Source organism: Phyllobates terribilis, unplaced genomic scaffold (genome assembly GCF_046119375.1).
Source record: "Phyllobates terribilis strain yellow unplaced genomic scaffold, ASM4611937v1 Scaffold_1__5_contigs__length_1240528914, whole genome shotgun sequence".
In the NCBI taxonomy this organism is placed as follows: Eukaryota; Metazoa; Chordata; class Amphibia; order Anura; family Dendrobatidae; genus Phyllobates; species Phyllobates terribilis.
Window position 1 is genome coordinate 358756743 of NW_027362761.1, and position 20245 is coordinate 358776987.

The 20245-nt window shown below is 43.5% G+C and overlaps 1 protein-coding gene across 2 annotated transcripts in view; it reads left to right on the top strand.

Annotated features, from left to right (window-relative positions):
- Positions 1-20245, top strand: part of RSRC2 (arginine and serine rich coiled-coil 2) — a 29194-nt gene that overhangs the window by 2302 nt on the left and 6647 nt on the right. Inside the window, exons 3-7 of one of the 2 annotated variants that reach the window (XM_073676235.1) lie at positions 1404-1444; positions 5702-5886; positions 12945-13076; positions 13157-13276; positions 13353-13432. In XM_073676235.1, the coding sequence (XP_073532336.1) occupies positions 1404-1444; positions 5702-5886; positions 12945-13076; positions 13157-13276; positions 13353-13432 (558 nt within the window). Of the gene's footprint in view, positions 1-1403; positions 1445-2150; positions 2229-5679; positions 5887-12944; positions 13077-13156; positions 13277-13352; positions 13433-20245 lie in introns of those variants that run through there. The other variant, XM_073676236.1, reaches the window with a different exon arrangement.

Sequence of the window (20245 nt, forward strand, 5' to 3'; positions counted from 1 at the left end):
TGGGATTTCTAGAAATCCCATCCACTATGCTGTAACATCTGGACGCTGTGGGTTTGACGCTGCACATCTCACAGCATCAAACCCACAGTGTCTCCGGATCGTGTGCAGAGGCAATGTGTTGTCCATGTTCACAACGAACTGCGCGCAAACGGCTTATTGAACAGTGTTGGGCTGCATTCACATGACCATATTCTACAATCCGTGCTGTTGCTGCAGTACCTGACGAACACTAAGAACCTATTACATGACAATGAGGCTGTTGTTTTAGGCCACGTTCAGTATTTCTCTATCGCTTTGTCTGTTTCTGTAATCCAAAACCAGGAGTGCTAACAACCAGAGGAAAAGTATAATAGAAACACGTTACCCCTTCTGCATTTTTCATGCACCCCTGATTTTGGCTTACAAATACTAATGTTAAGTATTTGGTCAGTATTTTACATGTGAACATGGCCTTAAGGTCAGAAGAACCACAGTCTTGTTGGCACTGAATGCACCTGAACAGGCAAGACAGTGCATGCTTTCATGGCAGGCAGCTCCTGCATACATCTGCCACATGGATGAGTGCACGGACCTAGTCATACATCTGCCACATGGATGAGTGCACGGACCTAGTCACCTAGCCTGAGAATTTGTTTATCTGAAAGAAACTTTTTTTTTTTTTTTCTTTTTACAGCTTCAAAACATCCTAAACCGTAAAAAGAAGCAATATTGTGATAAATAGCTTTGCTTAAAAAATGTTGTACTTTTTCACTGTAGTTTCTTTACAAACTTATGTTTTTCTATAGTTTCAGATTAAAATAAGCTCTACTAAAGGTATTGTCACACATCCATGTGACACATCCTAGTGCTGTCCTTTTTTGCTTTTTATTCTCGGACAGCACACTGACCCATAGAGCACACACTGTCCTACATTTCAGATACCTTTTTTCTAAGTGAAGATATTTAGAAAAATTTTAATTCTTAAATGGGTATTATTTATTTTAGTACATTTGTCTGAGAACCCCTTTTAGACTTGAAAGCATGTCCTGTTCTCATCTGTTTTGCGGCTCAGGTTCTGCCAATAAATTTTATGGGGGCCGTGAGACACAGATGAAACTAGGACAACATACTTTGTACTTCTGTGTTCCTTACTAGTTTCATCTGTTTTTAACTGATACATGACGAGTTAATGGCTAAAAAAGAGTTCAGACAGTATCTGAACTCTGCTGAAAAAAGGGAACGAGAACAAAAACTGATGCAACTAGGTTGACACCTGAGAAAAAACTAGGCCTGTTTCTCTCAGATAGTATCACAAGGATGTGTGAATCTAGCCTTAGTCCTATCATGTAGTTCTGCATCTTTTTTTATAATATATATAATTCTGTTCTAGTGATTCTACACCTATTGATTTTTCTGTTTTACAGATGAAGGAAAGAAGCATAGGAGTAGGAGCAGAAGCAAAGAGGTAATTAATATTTTGTAGTGTAACATAACTGTTTTTGTGTGTGTTTATGTAGGAATTGTTTTTACTAAACGGTAAGTACATGGGGGAGTTGGATGGAATTTATTGGACTCGACATTTACAGATTATTGCAACTGGTACTCATCTATTATTTAAAAAAAAAGCCTGACATTGTATTTATTACAGCTTCAGCAGTATCTATATGAATTATACAATGAGCACAGGTGAATGGGAAATTTATTTTATCCGGATTATTCATCTGTTTCCAAATTTTGGAGACCTTTTGTTACCACCTCATAGGTATTTATACTTGCGACAGATTTGTTGTAGAAGTTTTTGTGGCTAAAAATCTGTTCGGTGCATATTATAGTGTTGGATTTTTACATGCCCAATCCACATAAATATGACAGCCACAAACATTTTTTGCTTTAAATCTGCCACTTGTGAATTCACCCTTACTGTTGGTTTAGTACATTTGACTACAGCTGGGATGCTATCTCATTACATATTAACTTTTTTCTACCTCTTTGTAATGTGGCTGCTCAGTATTCTATAGAACTAGTGCAAAACAATGGTACAAGATTGATACTGGAAGCTGGACTAATATTTTACAATATTTTTGGTGATCGCCATAATAGGAAGCATTTATATATAGTTTATTATTGTGCTTCGACCACATGATAACATTTCTATAATAAATCATACTCAGCGTGCTAAAGCACGAAGAGACTGAACTGAAGACGCTCCAGACTCAGATAGCAAAATAATAAGCCTACTTCATGATAAGGTAACTATACGTTATTCAACCTCCTACTTGCCTAATGAAATACATTGAGTGAACTGTTAATGGGAATTCCACCTTTTAATCAGTGAGCCACTGGACAAACTTCTTTTCTTTTACTTGAGTTATGACAGCTGATAAATGCTTACAGCAGAAAGACCTCTGTTGTATCCAGGTACCTGTAAATTCAGCTTGTAAGTTTGTCTCAAGGTGGAATTCTCTCCCAAATGTAATTACAGCAAGATATGTTGTGTATGTCTTTGTACTGTTTGCCTGAAATATATATAAAATATATTATGCTCATAAAAATCTTGTTTTTCTCCAAAATATGCTATAGAGACTGACCATGAGCCACAGCTGATTTATTTTAGTAATTCCAGAGATTCACTTCTCAGGGTTCATGGTGTCATTTCTATAACCATGCATCCTCTCCTATTAGGGAGATTCTAATATTTTTGTTAAAATCATCTTATTTCTTTTTACTCTTACTACCATAATTATTGTTTATTGATAATTTTCTTCCGAATTTCTAACCTATCATAAAATCATTGAAGGCTTTTTTTCCTTCATATATTAGTTTATTGTATGTTTTTTGTAGGGTGGATGGTCATGTCTTTTTATCTGCTGTCTTAGTTTTGTCCCTTTCACTAAAAATTCTGAATTTGATAACCATGTTCCAAAAAAACAAACCAAAATAATGGAATCAATCTTGCATGCGGTTTTGCTTTAATGAGTATATATCAACAAGATCTGTTTAAAAAAAAGATATAGTCCATAGCAAAATTATTTTCAAAACATAACTCAGTAAAATTTGTAAAAAAAAAAAACGTTCTAAATCGCTCATCTGTGAAACATAGACCGCATCTTCCAATGCAAGAACGATCTGTGTTTCACGGATCTGTGGAATCTGCCTTATATAAATGACCTAACACTCTACTACTTCCAGGATTTGGGTCCAAACTTACAGGCAAGGTCCTGGCATGCACCCCACAACCCTGATTTCTAATAGATTTTAGAATTAAATAAAAAGGAAAATTGTGATCTTATAATTTTTAACTGCAAAGCAGAGAAACCAATATTGGGATGTCTGAGTTTAATGAAAATTGCCAAGCCTTGATCTTCATTAATTCATATTGAGTAAATTTATTTTCATATGGTGACAGGTAGAACGTTGGCGCAACAAATGAATCTTAGGCTATATTCACACTTGCACTTTGACATTTGTTTGTCTGTTTTGTTATCGGAACAGACAAACTAAGTGTCAAACGGATCCTTTTCATAAGTCATACAAGTGGAACCAGAGGGGCTCCATTGAATATTATGGGGTCTATCTAGGCTCTATTTTGTCTATTTTTAGAATGAATGAAAAATTGCGTCATGCGAAACTTGTTGTGTTTTTTTCTCTTTTCTATAAGTTGACACATAACAGAAGCCAGATGGAAACCAAATTATAATAATCAGTTGGGCCATTTTGCTTCGTTTTGCATCACTTATGCAATGCATTAGTTTTGGCCATTGAAGGGTTATTCCCATCTTCATGGGTAGATATCATAGAGTACTACTTGTAAAATCAATCATATTTTGCAGTTTACTATTAATTAAAATTTGCATCCGTTATTGAGATTAACTTTTCTTTTGTTTACAGCTTGTTGCCTAGGAGCCCGACCACCACTGCTGTCTGGTTTATCACTATACTGTAACTGGCTGGTATTACGGGATAACCACCCTGGCCAGTTCGCAAGCAGTACACATGCTCTGCTGCCGAACAGCGGTGGTCCGTCTCCAAGGCAACGAGCTGTAAATAACTGTTAGGTCCATCAAGTTCAATATTTCTCCACTAGTGTTAGTATTTCAAGAACAGCTGAACATTTTAATAAGCCGTAAATTGCAAAATTGTTTGTATTTACAAACAGTATCTGACAATATCCATTAATGAAGCTGGGGATTGCCCTTTAATTCCATTTGTCTGTTCCTAAAACAGAACAGACAAAAGGAATGTCCAAACGCAATGGTGGATGGTTTAGAGAATGTAAATTTATAGGTAACATTAATACATCTGTTGTTCTTATGGCGCCATATAATTTTTTTACATTTTGCATTACTACACAGAAAAACAATTTCTGTACATTAGGTCATGGTTACGTGGTGTATTTTTAAAATGGCAGGTGTGTGCATGCCAATACTTTTTGGTATGGGGAATGGTATTTGGTAAGTTGTATGGTCATGTAAGCTAAAAATTGAAGGTTGATGCCAGTGATGCAGTCACTAAAAAGCAGCCTTGCTAACAACCATTCCTCTAACCATTTTTATGTTTGTTTGTAAGCACATGTTTAATTTACTAAATGTCTCCTCTTAGGGAATCAATTATTGAAACTTCACATTTCAGTGTCTCTAATTTGTTGTCATAAAAACCTTTTTTTTTATAAAATCTACTGTTCAGTTTACCCAGCACGGTCTGGTGGTCTGCCTTGGTTATACAGATTAAAAGATAGAATACAATGTATGACGTGGAAGTTTAGTCAAAATAAGCGATTTCATAAAAGAAATGACCGGTTTGAAGTTGTGATGTTGGACCACTAGTGATTTCCAGAATGAAAGTCTTGAAAGAACCTGTAGACAGGCCCTTGAGTATATCGGGCAGCATATCAAAATGACAAGAAAACTTTGGCTTCTTCCCAGCAGCTGCTATTGTCAGCTTTCCCTCCATAAGAACAGCATTGCTGCCTTTAAGTGGTAGATTTACTTTATAGAATAAACTCAGGTGGTAAATGATGTAATCGCTGCTCCTTACCGTTTAATTTAGCAGGTAAATATTTCTCACTTTGGATAATAAATGGTTTAGCTGGTTCACAGTAATGTGCAATGTTTTTATGGGGGAAAAAATTGTACATATCTTTATGAATTCATTTTGAAACTCAACATTTTTAGATTGATTTGGTGTATTTTTCCCTTTATAGACCAGACTTGCACGCTAATAGTTCAGTGTATGTAGTTACCATACTTATTTTGAAGTTGGTGTCCACATTGGATACCTTGAGGTCAAGAGTTCATGCTGCACCAAAGGGGTCACCATGTTTCACTCTGAAAACCATCAAAGTGCCATGTTTAAGCTGTAAATGCAGACCGTACTTGAAAGTCTATTTTTTTGGGGGGGGGGGGGGGGGGGGTCATTGCAATGGATATGCAGCCAGATAAGTTGCCTATAATTGACCCATTTTAGTATAAAAAAACCAAATAGGAAATAAGGCTGTTTTGTGAGTATTTTAGTTCAGATGCTGCTAAGAAATATTCTGATTGGACTTTATTGAGCTTTATCTCTGTTGATACCCATTTTAACTTCCAGATTTGAAGCCTTAGTTAATTTTTTTTTTACTAAGGTTACAGAAGTTACATCACAACATATGTCAATCACTTGACTCTCATACTAACTCTTTTTGTTGCACTATTTTCCTGAAAGAACCAACTTCTTGTTAAAACAGGCAAGAAGACATGAATCCAAAGACAAATCCTCCAAGAAACACAAATCTGATGACTTTGATAAAGAGCATATAGACAAAGTGAGGGAGAGGCTTAATTCATCAGAAAATGGAGAGGAAAGACATCGACGGAAAGAAAAGAGATCGTCTAGAGGTAGAAGTCATTCCAGGTCTCGATCACGTGACCGGTAAGCTTTGTTGAGCTTCTAATGTATCATTTGTTGTTGTTTTTTTAAATCAGATATTTTTTATTAAAAAACTTTTTATAACATTATACATAAACAACAGTGAGGCATCACTAAACTAGCAGTGCCTCTCAAGACCCACCCGTTCCCCTTCCCCCCACCCATAACAGCCCCAAGAACCATATGGCAAAAGCAAATTTTTGTTACAGACCGTATACCATCATATAGCTTATCCGACTGTTAAAGCATTAATAATTTGATCCATGGGTACAGAGCTTAATATCTGATAATCAGTAATTAGTTATACAGAACATGAGAGACCACAACATTTCAAACTCAAGTGATATTTAAAATAGACATAATATGATGACCATGAAACATATTCCATTTACCCCAGATTTTATCAAATTTACGTATAGCCTTCCACTTTTTGTACACTCCCTCTTCTAATCTCAATAAAAGACGCATTCTATCCAAAAATTCCTGGAGCCTGAGAGGGGAGGGATCCAACCAATGTGCAGCTATAAGCTTTCTGACCTGGTATAGAGTCCTCTTAACAGCTATTATTTCATCCTCTTCACATCCTATTATTTCTACAAGGCCTAATACACACACTTTAGGATATAGGGGTAAATTACACTCAAACACATCATTAATGTATTGCACACACTCATTCCAGAATACAGCGACCTTTCTACACGTCCACATCATATGCATAAGATCTGCTCCTTCCTTTCCACATTTCGGACACATACGGTCATTCCTTACCCCAATGCGCTGTAGAAATTTGGGGGTTCTATATACCCTATGTAATAAGTACAACTGTGAAAGTCTATGTACCTCACATGTAGATAGTATCGGAACGCTCCCCACCACATCTTCCCATTCTTCCGAGGTTATAGTACCAATGTCGTGTTCCCACCTCTCCTCCTTAACATTTAAGGGTCTGTCCCACTGAAATTGCTGCATAAGTATCCCGTAAATTCTGGAAATCAATCCCTTCCCACCTCTATGGCATAATAATGTGTTAAACAGTAGATGATGTTGGATTTTACTTTGCATATGTCGCGGCTGTACAAACCATGCATGCCTCAATTGGAGATAAAAGTAAAAACTAGTTTGTGGAATACAATATTCTTCTTTTATTTGTTGGAACGATTTAAATATTTCCCCCTCTAATATTTGCGCCACATTAGTTATTCCCAATTTTTCCCATATTCCGAATCCTTTCAATTTATGGATCTCTGGAAGGCCCACATTATGCCACAACGGGGTAAAGCCTTTTATTCCCAACAACAATTTGATTTTCTGCCACGTTTTCCCCATAAGTGTTAGGGTCGGGAGGTGTCGCCTAGCATCCCACCCCGAGGTTCCTGTTTCTAGAAAGGAGGTAATTGGCAGATTGTGTGAGAGTAGACGTATCAGTTTATCTAGGTTCCCCTGGATTAACCAGAGCTGTTGCATTTGAGAAGCTAGAAAATATATCCATGGATTAGGTGCGGCTAGTCCCCCCTGATCTTTGGGCCTTTGAAGTGTATCCAAACTGATTCTGGCCACCCCTTTTTTCCAGATCAATTCCCGAAACAGTGCCTGAAATTTATAAAATATTCTCATGGGGATCCAAACCGGTGAATTATGAAGGATATATAATAATTGGGGCATTAACACCATTTTAATTAAGTTGTTCGACCTACCATTGATAGGGGAAGTTTGCTCCAAGTATTGGCCTTTTGTTGAAATTTAGTAAGCAGTTCAGGTAAATTTAAAGGAATATAATCTCCGATAGATGTGGTCACTTTAACTCCGAGATATTTAAATTCTCGCACCACCTTCAAGCAAGTACTCCCTACCCTAGTATTCTGAGACAAACCATCAACCGGCATAAGAACTGATTTGTCCCAATTAATCCGTAAGCCAGAATGGTCTCCAAACTCCCTTATTAAATTCATAGCTGTCATCAGAGATTGCTCCGTGTCACCCAAAAACAACAGAAGGTCGTCAGCGTATAGGGCCACCCGCTCCTCCAGTGTTTTGTAGCGGAAACCCTGAATTTCACTGTTGGAACGAAGCTTAACAGCCAATGGCTCCATAGCCAGGGCGAACAGTAGGGGAGACAACGGGCAGCCCTGACGCTTGCCCCTGCCCATTTCAATGCTACCAGAAAGATTACCATTAATTCTAATCCGAGCTACCGGATTGTTATATAGAAGCCATACCCAGGCCCGAAATCCAGTACCGAACCCCATTTTTCGCAAAACAGCCCATAAATACTCCCATTCGACACTATCAAAAGCCTTAGCGGCATCAAGTGATAGTACTGCCCTACCACCTGCATTTTGTGACTGCATTTGTAGATTAAGAAAAAGCCGACGCAAGTTAATTGCCGTCGACTTGGCCGGTATAAACCCAGTCTGGTCTTCTGCAACCAGATGTGTAATAACCACCACCAATCTGGTAGCCAAGACCTTAGCTAAAATTTTTACATCTACCGAGAGTAAAGATATTGGCCTATATGATTCGGGGTTTAGTGCATCCTTTCCAGGTTTTGGCAAAAGAACTATGTTAGCCTCCCTCATTGAAGCCGGCAAGGCCCCCCCCTCCCTCGCTTCTTTAAACACTTCCAGTAACCTGGGAAGTAAAACCCCCCCAGCCTCCTTATAAATTTCCGCGGGGATCCCATCAGCACCAGGGGCTTAGTTATTTTGAAAATCTTTTAAAGCTTCCTGCATCTCCAGGGTGATTGGTGCATCTAGTTGCTCTCTCTGGCTATCTGTTAGGCATGGTATTTGCATATCATGAAGGTATAGATCTATGTCCCTTTGCGCCTTAGTCAGTTTGGAAGCAAATAATTGTCTGTAGAACTGAAAAAATTCTTCCATTATAGCCTTTGAATCAGTAATTACCGCACCCCTAGTATCCCTGATAGCTGCAATCATAGGAGCCTCAGTCTGGGCCTTTGCTATAGTGGCCAGCAAGTGCCCTGCACTCTCTCCCTCCACATAAAATAGCTGTTTAAGAAAAAACCGTTTATGTTCTGCTTGTTTCAATATATGGTCATTTAGTGTAGCCTGTGCCCGAGTCCAGTGTTCCCTATTCTCTATGATTGGAGACCCAACATACCTCTGTTCCAATATGTCTACTTCCCTCCGCAACTCCTGAGTACGAGCCCTATTTTTGGATTTGATCATGGAAATTTCCTTAATCAGGATCCCCCTTAAGAACGCCTTCATGGCTTCCCATACCGTATTTAAAGGAGCAGAGCCTATATTGTCTTTAAAGAAATGCTCCAATTTACCTGCTAAATCTAACTGTTCCCCGAATACGTCCAGCCAGTAGGGATTAAACCTCCACAGTGCCCTTCTGTTTATGGTGCCAGGATCGACCCCCAAAACAACCAATAATGGGGAATGATCAGATAACAATCTCGTGCAGTATTCTACTTTAGTGACTAGAGGGACTAGATGACTATTTCCCAGAGCCAGGTCAATTCTGGACAGAGAGGAATAGGATGCTGAATAACACGAATACTGCTTAACATTTGGGAAACGAACCCGCCACACATCTACCAGACTGATTTCCTGCAGGACCCTTGCCAACGATGTCTCTTGAGCAGCCCCTCCCCCCACATTACCCCTATACTTATCAAGCTCAGCATGTAGATACATATTAAAATCACCGATAACTAACCGGGGTATGGTAGCAAATTCCGTTATCCACGGGAATAGTTGGCGCAAAGTCTGTATAGAGAAAGGTGGAGGAATATATAGAGCAATTAGGCAAATTCTAAGCCCAGCCACTCTGCACACTAGACATACATACCTACCCTCCCTGTCACAAATACTTCTCACATTCAAAGGGTAAATTAGGATGAATCAATATACTAACCCCCCTAGAGTAAGTACTATGTATAGAATGATAGGCCGGCCCCCTCCAAAGCTTGCTCAGTGCCGCAGCGGCCTCCGTATTGCAATGCGTCTCTTGCAGACAGACTATCGACTCCCGATATTCCTTAAGATATTTAAGTGCCGCAAATCTTTTGTTGTGATCTCCCATACCTCTAACATTCCAGGATACTACATTAATCTGCTTAACCATGTTTTAACGATTGAAAATGAACTGTCACATGCCCCCCTCTGTACACACTCGTGTGTCTGATCATCAAGATTATGGTATTGTAATAATACACAGTCTGCACCAATCAAAGTAAGTTCTGTTCTTTTACCCCCCATTTCTACCTCATTTAACATCTCTCTCCCCCCCCCCCCCTTAATCAAATGAATACCAGCAGCCGTAACATGAAGAGTCTGGTGTTTAGCCTCATGCAGCCTAGTAGGCCTTAAGCACACGAGGCGCCCCGACATAAGTTGCATCACAGACTCCCTCATTCCCCCCCCCCCCCCCACACAACGTTCCCAGAACATTCAAACGGCAGAGTGTCTTAACCCTGACTATACATTGTAGGTGAAACCAGCACCTCAACAACCATATAAGTATATTGGCCTGCCCGAGGTATATATGAGAGCCAGGTTATAAGCAGTATACAAAAACTGAAAAATAATAATCATAACATTTATAAACCGAGATTCATTAGCCAACAGCGGAGTATTATCCACTAGAATTCTAATTTCTTGAATTATTATATTATATTCTGTCAAGAATCTTCTCAAAATTGGCGTCAGCCCGTCCTGATTTGTCTCTTTTAAGTCCAGCCACTTTGCAGCCTCCTTTGGTGAATCAAAGAAATGAGTTTCACCCAGTGCTATGACCCGCAGCCGTGCAGGATATAGCATTGCATAGGGTACTTGAAGTGCTCTCAATCTGCGCTTCATATCTTGAAATTGGGCGCGTCTCCTTTGAACCTCCACCGAAAAATCAGGATAGAAGGACACTCTCGCCCCCTCTATACATAAGTCATTAGCCGACCGCGCCAATTGTAGGATTTTATCTCTGTCACGAAAATGCAGCATTTTGATTAAAACTGTACGTGGCAGTGCCCCAGGCGGTGGAGGTCTGGTGGGGACCCTGTGTGCCCTCTCAATAGCGAACATTTTAGAGAATTTATCTTTTCCAAAGGATTGCAGCAGCCATTTCTCAAAAAAGTCCACCACCTCTCTGCCCTCTGCTTTCTCAGGCACACCCACAATACGCACATTATTTCTTCTTAGGCGATTTTCAAGATCATCCGCTTTGTTGAGTAAATAGTTAATAGAGTCAGTAGCTGTTTTAAGTGTTTTAGTCATAGGAGACACAGTATCCTCCAAATCCCCCACTCTGCCTTCTGTTGCAGTGAGGCGCTCCCTCATTTTCTGCATGTCATGGCGTATATGAGATATGTCCACTTTCACAGACCCTATGTGTTCAGTGAGATCTGCTTTACTATGTGAGATGGCCAGCAGCACATCCTTTAAAGTAGGCTCATCATCCTCTGCCAGTGAGTCAGCACCACTGGTAACCTGAGCCTCTCTGCTGGGGGTGGTTGTTTTAGCAGCCTGCACATTCCTCTCATGTTGCCTCCCCCGCTGCCTTCTCCACATCCCCCTCAGTTACCGTGCTTTTTAATGACTGCACATTCCGGTCAGGTGTAAGCTCATCAGCTCCTCCGCCATGCGCATATTTGGAGAGCCTGTTCACCACCTCCATGCGCTTCTCCCGCTGCCTTGGAGTTTCAGTTCCCGCCTCAGAGGCCACGGCACCATTTTGGCCCTCATGCTGTGATGAGCCAGCCGCCTGCCTCTGCTTGCTATCTCGCCGGGTCATCTCGTTCTGCACCACCGACTGCTCCCCCGCACTCCTGAGACCCCAGGCCACCTGGTGAGCAATGGTGAAGCAATGATTCCCTCGGGCAGGAAGGATTACAGGACAGGGTTATAGGAGCTCTTCTGCCTCACTTCTACTCACATGCCCGGCCAGGCCACGCCCCCATCATTTGTTATTTTAATTGCATATTTTTCTTGGCATTGTAAAACCTGAACACACTACTTTTATAACCAGTCAGCCCTGTAAAAATCATTAGAGGTTGTCTAGGCTGAAAAGAAGTTTGTGACTGCAAACTGCCGAATCGTGACAGTGTATATTGACCACACTGTCACAATTTACCTGTAATCCCAGTGCATGTGACTGTATGTGATTTAAATAATTGTGGTCCTGTGCCAACTAGTCAGCTGGTTTCTCTAAATAGAAGAGAATTGAGAGAAGCGGAATAAGACTAGATGGCACATGACTGCATGTATACAAATCACATAAATGTGGTCCCGTGACTGCCTGTTCACACAGGCAAATCACAACACTGTGCACATTTTGCTTGCTGTCACTTTTCTTCTTAGACTTGGCATTTTTATTAAAGAATTTAAAAAAAAAATCACTGTCAATTTGAAAGACGTTGCATAAATCAGTTGTGCCAACTAATATAGCACATGTTCTAATATATCTTATCAGAGTAAAGGGTTTCTTTTTCCACTTTTATGCCTTTTCTTTCTCTCTATGCTACTTGAACATTTATATTTGAATAAAGAAAAATGTCTTCGTCAAAATTTAATGGAAAATTAAATGGACGCCCAACTCACTGAGTTGATAGGTTAGAGTTGTCAATTGAAGTCTATAGATTGATAAGGGATAGGAAGAGTGAGAGACACGCACAAGGCTGGTGCTTTCTAATTTTGATCTCGGCCCAGTCCTGGGTTCAAATGTTCTGTACGATGTGTATTGTCCTCCATGCTGCTGCAGATTCTGAACAGGTGCTTCATAGACGCGGGAGCAGGAATCCATCACTCTGTGTATGAGTATAGCCGGTAGTCTGCCCACTAGCTCTGAGATTACTAAAAATTAGAGACCGTGCAGAGGGGGAAACCGGTGGTAATTCAGGATACAAGTCCTACAATTGTCAGAAATTGTGTTTAGTGTTGTGCACTCATGGCAGCTTATTGTAATGTCACCTGAACTGCCTTATATGCTTTAACTTCTGAGAGCAAATTTGGCAATCTGTATTAGTCATCTTATTTTAACCATATCATGTAATATTGAAGGCTCATAAGCAATCCTTAACAGAGTGCTTAATGTTACAGGCGGCACCGTAGTAAAAGCCGAGATAGGAGAAAGTCCCGATCAAGGAGCAGAGATCGTAAAAGGCGCCCTCGCTCTCGTTCAAGATCTAGATCAAGGCACCGCCACAGGAGTAAGAGTAGAAGTAGGAGTCGGTGAGTTTCCAAATTCGTTAACTTGCATTATGTACTTGTGTAAACTTTCAATTAAGTGATCTGTTTTGATACCCTTCTAGTGAAAAAAAGAAGAGACTTGACAAACCTAGAAGGCACAGTCGAAGCCGGACACCGCCTAGTCCACCACCGTTTCGAGTAAGAAATACGGCAATGGATGCACAAGAAGCACTGGCTAGAAGGTAACAAATGTTACACCGTATTTTTGGTTCTATATTTTCCCAACATAAGTTTACAATCTATATTTCTTTCTTTCAGATTGGAGAGAGCAAAGAAACTCCAAGAGCAACGTGAAAAGGAAATGGTTGAAAAGCAAAAACAGCAAGAAATGGCAGCAGGTAAAGCCCAGTATTTGTTATTGAGCATCTAAAGTTAGTAGTAAAATGTGCCCTTTACTGTTTTCCAGTAATGGGTATTCAGTGTTAAAGTGCTTCTGTCATGGAGCAATTATCTCCTACTGTGCTAGGTACGTTCTTTTATTATTGTAAGTTTTTGTAATACTAATAACAGTACTCTTCATGTGTTTGCTGCTTCTGAATATAATGTATTCCCTGACAGTAACACATGGCTCAATATAGTGAAGAATTTATTACAAAATATTAGAAATTTGTATGGCTTTTACATAGTAATTACACTATATATAAAACTGCTTCCTTATAACAGCGGTACTTTACATATAAACAGTCAAACACCAATAAAGGGTTTGTCTCATCTTTTGAAGCAGGAGCTCACCACTCTCATCTGGCTTTCTGCGTGCGGAGCACTCCTGCTTGATGGCCAGTTTGGACAAGCAGCATTGTTCCGCCACAGTCCTAGACTGTGTACTTGCCGATGCAAGGAGCAGAAAGGCACTGAAACTGGCCAAATTAGGAGATAGTAGTGTGCCTCCAGATAGTCAGCCAGCTTCAGAGCAGCTCTTAGAAGCTTTATTTAAATGGGCTTTTAAGATCTGCGCATGTTTGGCCACCACTGCTAGCTGGCAGAGGTGACTAGTAACCTAGTCAACGAGCAGTAAATAATAAAACAAAAAGTCACACTATTTTAAGACTGTAATTCACTTGTTCAAAATTAATTTCCCAAGTTGCCTTATTTTACGAGCACTTTGCAACTTTACTTGTTTAAGATGATGAGAATAATCCTTTAGTCACTTATACATAGAACGGGTATTAAATGATTTCTGGGGATCAGCTTATTCCCTGAGCGGTGTTTACTCTTATTTCTTTTATTTGCTTATACAGCTCCCTCCATAGCGCATTGCATATATCATGATCATTATCCTCATTGGGGATCACAATCTAAATTCCATCTCAGTATGTCTTTGGAGTATGAGAGGAAACCAGAAGCATCCAGTTAAAAACAAAACATACTGGAGTAGTCCGTCTCCCAACCCCCTTCCCCTTATCTGTTGTATGTATTACACACACTGCTTCATGCATCGACATTACACACTTCAGGTTTTCATTGGAAACACTTATGTACCATGTATGAATGTCCCAAGAGAATTGCACACAATGTGAAGCGAGGCACAGCAGGTCTCCTAATATATATTGTCACGATTCCTCTGTATTTGCAGGGCGTGGGCGGTCACGTGACTGTATGTTTGCAGTTTGTAAACTTGTGGTCAGAGGCCGACTGGATTCTCCTGCACTTCTGTCCATATTCTATAGAGAAGAGCAGGAGAATCGAGTTGGCATGTGATCACATGTATACATGTGTTCAAATGACAGCCCATCAGTTGCAAATACAGGAGAATCATGACTGTATGCACATTGCAACCTTTTTTTCAACAAGGAAACACTTTTAACCCCTTAACGACCTTGAGTTTTGAGTTTTCGTTTTTTGCTCCTTCTTCCCAGTCATAACTTTTTTTTTTTTTTCTGTCAATATAGCCATGTGAGGGCTTGTTTTTTTGCAGAACGAGTTGTACTTTTGAACCACACCATTGATTTTACCACAGTGTACTGAAAAATGAGAAAAAAATTCCAAGTGCGGTGAAATTTCAAAAAAAAAGTGCAATTTCACAATTGTATTTTGGTTTTTTTTTTTTTGTTTTTGTTTTTTACCCTGTTCACTAAATGCTAAAACTGACCTGGCATTATGATTTCCCAGGTCATTAAGAGTTCGATGATACCAAACATGTATAGATTCTTTAGTCTGTCGCCTCATTGGGGGACACAGGACCATGGGTGTTATGCTGCTGTCCACTAGGAGGTGACACTATGCATAATCTGACAAAGATTAACCGTGGCTCCTCCTCTGCAGTATACACCCCTGGACGGCGTTGGCCTTCTCCAGTTTTTGCTTAGTGTCGCATAGGAGGCACACCTAAAACTTTTACTCCGTTTTCTCCTACGGGATTACAGATGAAGAAAAGTGGGTCTCCTGCGAGACTCCCGGCATGGCTCCTTCCTCTGCCCCCTATTACAGGGTGCACAGTTGAAGTTGAGATGGCTATTCCCCATGTCGCTCATTCCCCAGCCCCTCAGGTGCTGGTTCGAAATCCAGGGACCCCAGCCGTGCTGCGGGCTCCTGTCGGGGCCGGGGGGAGTGCAGGCAGGCATGGCACAACACAGGCCTCCCTGCGCCCTGTCTCTGCGGCAGCACCAGCTCTATGGTGCCTCAGGGGGACTGCTCACAGGGCCCCCCTTCCGCTTATACCCCCACCGCTATCCTGCCTTCAATTCCGGGGGGGGTCCGGTTCAGATCCGGTCCCCTCCCGGACTTCTGCGCCGGCCTGGAGCCCCTTTGGGCATCAGGCTTCTAATTTAGACCGCGGCTCCGGCCTAGCCGAAGCCGCCACCCCCTCTCCACCCCCCGGATGACAAATATGACACTCTACAGTGTCATAGAAGGGGTGGATCCAGACTGAAAGGGCGTGATTTCACAGCAAACTGCCGCCCCTTTTCAGCTCTCCGCCCCCCTTCTTCCTCAAACATTTACTCCGGCGGCCATTATCTGCTGCAAGAAAAAGATTAACCCTGCAGCTACCGGTCGGCAGATACAAACCAGGCCTGCCAGTCTCCGGGGAGGCACAGGACTGTGGATCTTCGGCGCTGGACCTAGAGGCACACTGGTGGGGTAAGATCACAGCTGGAGTTCCTCCTCGGCTGTGAATCCATTATTTCTTATAAGCTCCTCTGCACTCTGCATAGCCACCCCTGTGCACTATGCAGGACTCAAGGTCGAAAAGAACCAGGCAGGACTGCTATTATGCACTCTGTACAACCTGCGGTAATACTCTCCCCAGTGGCAGCACGTGCCTGCACTACCAGGACTGCATCCAGACTACTGTGCCGGAGCCCCAAGAAGCCCCTGCCAATGCTTCGGGTCTAATGCCACGCAGCAATGGGTCACTCAGATGTCGCAGTCTATAGATAAACTAACCTCCACATTGCTTCAAGCTCTGCAGCGTCATGCCTCGGCTATGAACGCTACCCAGCAAAGGGAGAGCGCGACTCAGGCTACCCAGCAAAGGGAGAGCTCGACTCGGGGACATGACGACCCGTGCACATCTACGTCTAGGTCAGGACGCAAGCGGACCCACAGGTCATGCTCATATGCTTCATCCCATAGCACACGGTCATCCCCTTCTAGGGAGAGACACCGTAATTCCAGGTCATTTAGACCGTCCCCTACCAGGGACAGACAATGCAGTTCTCCGCAGCGATCCCTGACCAGAGAAGGCCTCCGCCCCAACAGCAGGAGACACCTTAGCGATACACAGGATTCAGAAGACATCTGTGATTCCGACTCTGACAAGGAAACTGAAGGGTCCCTGATCCCAATCCCCCCCCTAGCAATACAGCGCTAGTTGAGGATGTAATCTCGTCCATCCATCGGGTGCTGAACATTTCTGATCCGCCCCCGGAGGCACCAGAACATTTCCTTTGAAGGAGCTCTGAAGCCGCCTGAGATCTTTGACCACCCAGAGTTTAAATCGATCCTTAAATCGCAAATATCTGGAGGCTCGGTACCCCTTCCCACAGGAGGTCACCAAGGAATGGACAGATCCACCCAAAGGGGATCTCCCAGTCTCTAGGTTAGCACCACAGTCAGTCCTTTCACTGCCAGATAGCTCAACCCTCAGGGATGCAGGAGGAACGCAAGACTCGTTCAATTTTCGAGGCCGCAGGGGCCTCCCTGGTTCCCAAGTTCGCTTCAGTTTGGGCTGCCGAGGCCATCCTGGCTTAGCCCAAGCGGTTCAAATAGCAGTTGTATCAGATTACATGCTTCATGCAGCTCTGCATTCAGCAATGGGTGCAGCGGGGATAGCATCAAACTCCATCATGATTCGGCGTATCCTCTGGCTGCGGGAATGGAAAGCAGACGCAGCCTCAAAGAAGTCCCTCACGCACCTCCCGTACCTCAGTGGTCGACTTTTTGGTGAACAGTTGGACACGATGATATCTACCGCCACCGGGGGTAAGAGTACCTCTCTCCCCCAACCGAAGCCCAAACGCACTTAGAAGAAGCGTAACCAAACTCGATTCCGATCCTTTCGGAACTCTTCGGACTGGTCCGTCTCGCATCCAGCACAAAATAGCAACCCCTCCCCACGCAGGGACAACTCGCGGTCGACGCAATAGTCGGACAAGACCTGGCAGTCAAAAGCAGGCCAATCAAAGTCCAAAGGAAGAAAATCTCAGATTTCCTCCTCATCATGAGTCACGGACTCCGGAAGACACCCCACACGTAGGCGGCCGACTTTTGCTCTTTCATCAAGTCTGGCTGCCTATTACAGAAGACAGGTGGGTCAGGGAACTAGTGTCTTCGGGATACAAGATAGAGTTCACTTCCAACTCACCAAACAGACTCTTTCTGTCTGTTCCAACAAAACCGCCAGCCAAGGCTCGTGCCTTCCGCCAAGCGGTCTCATCACTTCTTCAAGCAAAAGTCATAGTACCGGTCCCCGCGGCCGAGCGCTTCCGATGGTTCTACTCCAATCTATTCGTAGTCCTCAAATATGTACGGGTATGTCACTTCCGCATGGAGTCCCTTCGGTCCATCATTGCGTCCATGGAGAAGGGAGAATTTCTCGCCTCCATAGACATACAAGACGCATACCTGCATATAGCAATTGCACCCGCCCATCTGATATTTCTCAGGTTCGCAATCGAGCAGGACCACTACCAGTTCGTGGCTCTCCCGTTCGGACTCGCCGCGGCTCCCAGAAGGTTTACCAAAGTCATGGCCGCCACCATGGACGTCCTGCGTCCTGCACTCCAGAGGCATAGTAGTCGTTCCATACCTGGACGATCTCCTTATCAAGGCTCCTACTTTCAAGGACTACGAACTCAGCGTCTCAATCACAATCGACATTCTGAGTCGCCTGGGCTGGTTAGTCAACCTATAAAAGTCATCACCAACCCCGAGTCAGTCTCTGACCTTCCTGGGAATGCTATTCAACACCTTCAGGGGTCTAGTGCTCCTTTCCAAGGACAAGGCACTGCTTCTCCGTCTAGGAGTTCACACCCTCCTCAGCAAACCCCCTCGATCTCCGGTTTGCCATGAGAGTCCTCCACAGGATGATAGCGGCAATAGAAACGGTCCCATTTGCCCAGCTTCACCTCAGGCCTCTCCAACTACCCATCCTCAAGTCATGGGACAGGAACCCCTTTTTCTCTCGACAGGGAGTGCCAGCTGACGTCGTTAACCAGGAAGCCCTGCACTGGTGGCTCAAGCCAACCTCACTAACAAAGGGGAAATCCTTTCTCACGGGTCAATGGAAGGTTCTGACCACCGACGCAAGCCTGACTGGTTGGGGTGCGGTGCACTTACACCACAGAGCACAGGGCAAGTGGTCCCCAGCGGAAGCGACCATGCCCATCAACATCTTGGAAATTCATGCCATCCTCCTGGCGTTGAGAGCCTTCCATCACTTACTGGCAGCCTCTCGCATCAGAGTACAGTCGGACAATGCCACGGCTGTGGCATATGTGAATCACCATGGGGGGGCCCGCAGTGCCCAGGCGATGCGAGAAGTGACACACATTCTCCACTGGGCGGAAGACACAGGTTCGGTTCTCTCTGCGGTCCACATTCCGGGTGTGGACAACTGGGAAGCAGACTTCCTCAGCCAGCAAGCAATGGACTCGGGAGAGTGGTCTCTCCATCCCGAAGTTTTTCGCCAGATCTGCCATCGCTGGGGGACTCCGGACGTGGACCTAATGGCATCCCACTTCAATGCCAAGGTCTTCAACTTCATGGCCAGAACACACGACCCGCGGGCGCTAAAAGCGGACGCCCTGGTTCAGGACTGGACCCAGTTCCAGCTCCTGTACATTTTTTCCACCTCTACCCCTGACATCCAGAGTGGTGAGGAAGATCAAACAAGAGGAAGTTCCAACCATCCTAATCGCACCGGACTGGCCCAGACGTACATGGTACGCCGACATCGTACAGCTCACAGCAGACGTCCTCTGGCGTCTTCCCGAGCGCCCTGATCTTCTGTCACAAGGCCTGTTCTACCACCTGAACTCGGGGGCTCTCAATTTGACAGCGTGGCCATTGAGACCTGGGTTCTAACCCAGTCAGGGTACTCGCCGCACGTCTTTTATTACCGTACCTGGAAAACCTTCTTTACCTGGTGGGAATCTCGTGGCCAGACCCCATTCCCTTATTCCCTCCCCAGGGTACTTGGGTTTCTCCAATCGGGTCTGGAGGCCAGACTGTCCCTGGCCTCCCTTCAGAGCCAGGTGTCAGCTCTCTCAGTGCTTTTTCAGAAGTGCATTGCTAACAAGCTGCATGTAAGGACATTTCTTCAGAGGGTTTCCCGATTGGTTCCCCCCTACAGACGACCACTAGAAACGTGGGACCTCAACCTGGTGCTGACAACATTGCAAGAAACATCTTTGAACCCCTTAGTGGAGTCCCACTCCACCTTCTATCCCAGAAAGTTGTTTTCCTAGAGGCAATCACCTCTCTACGCAGGGTGTCTGAACTGACAGCACTCTCCTACAGGCGGCCCTTCCTGTTTTTTTTTACCTGGACAAGGTAGTTCTCTGTAGGTCCCATCCTTCCTTCTGAAGGTTGTGTCCAACTTCCACCTCAATGAGGAAATTTCACTGCCATCCCTCTGTCCGGTCCCGGTTCATAGAGTGCAGAAGGCTCTGCATACGCTTGACCTTGTCAGGGCATTGAGTATCTGTGTC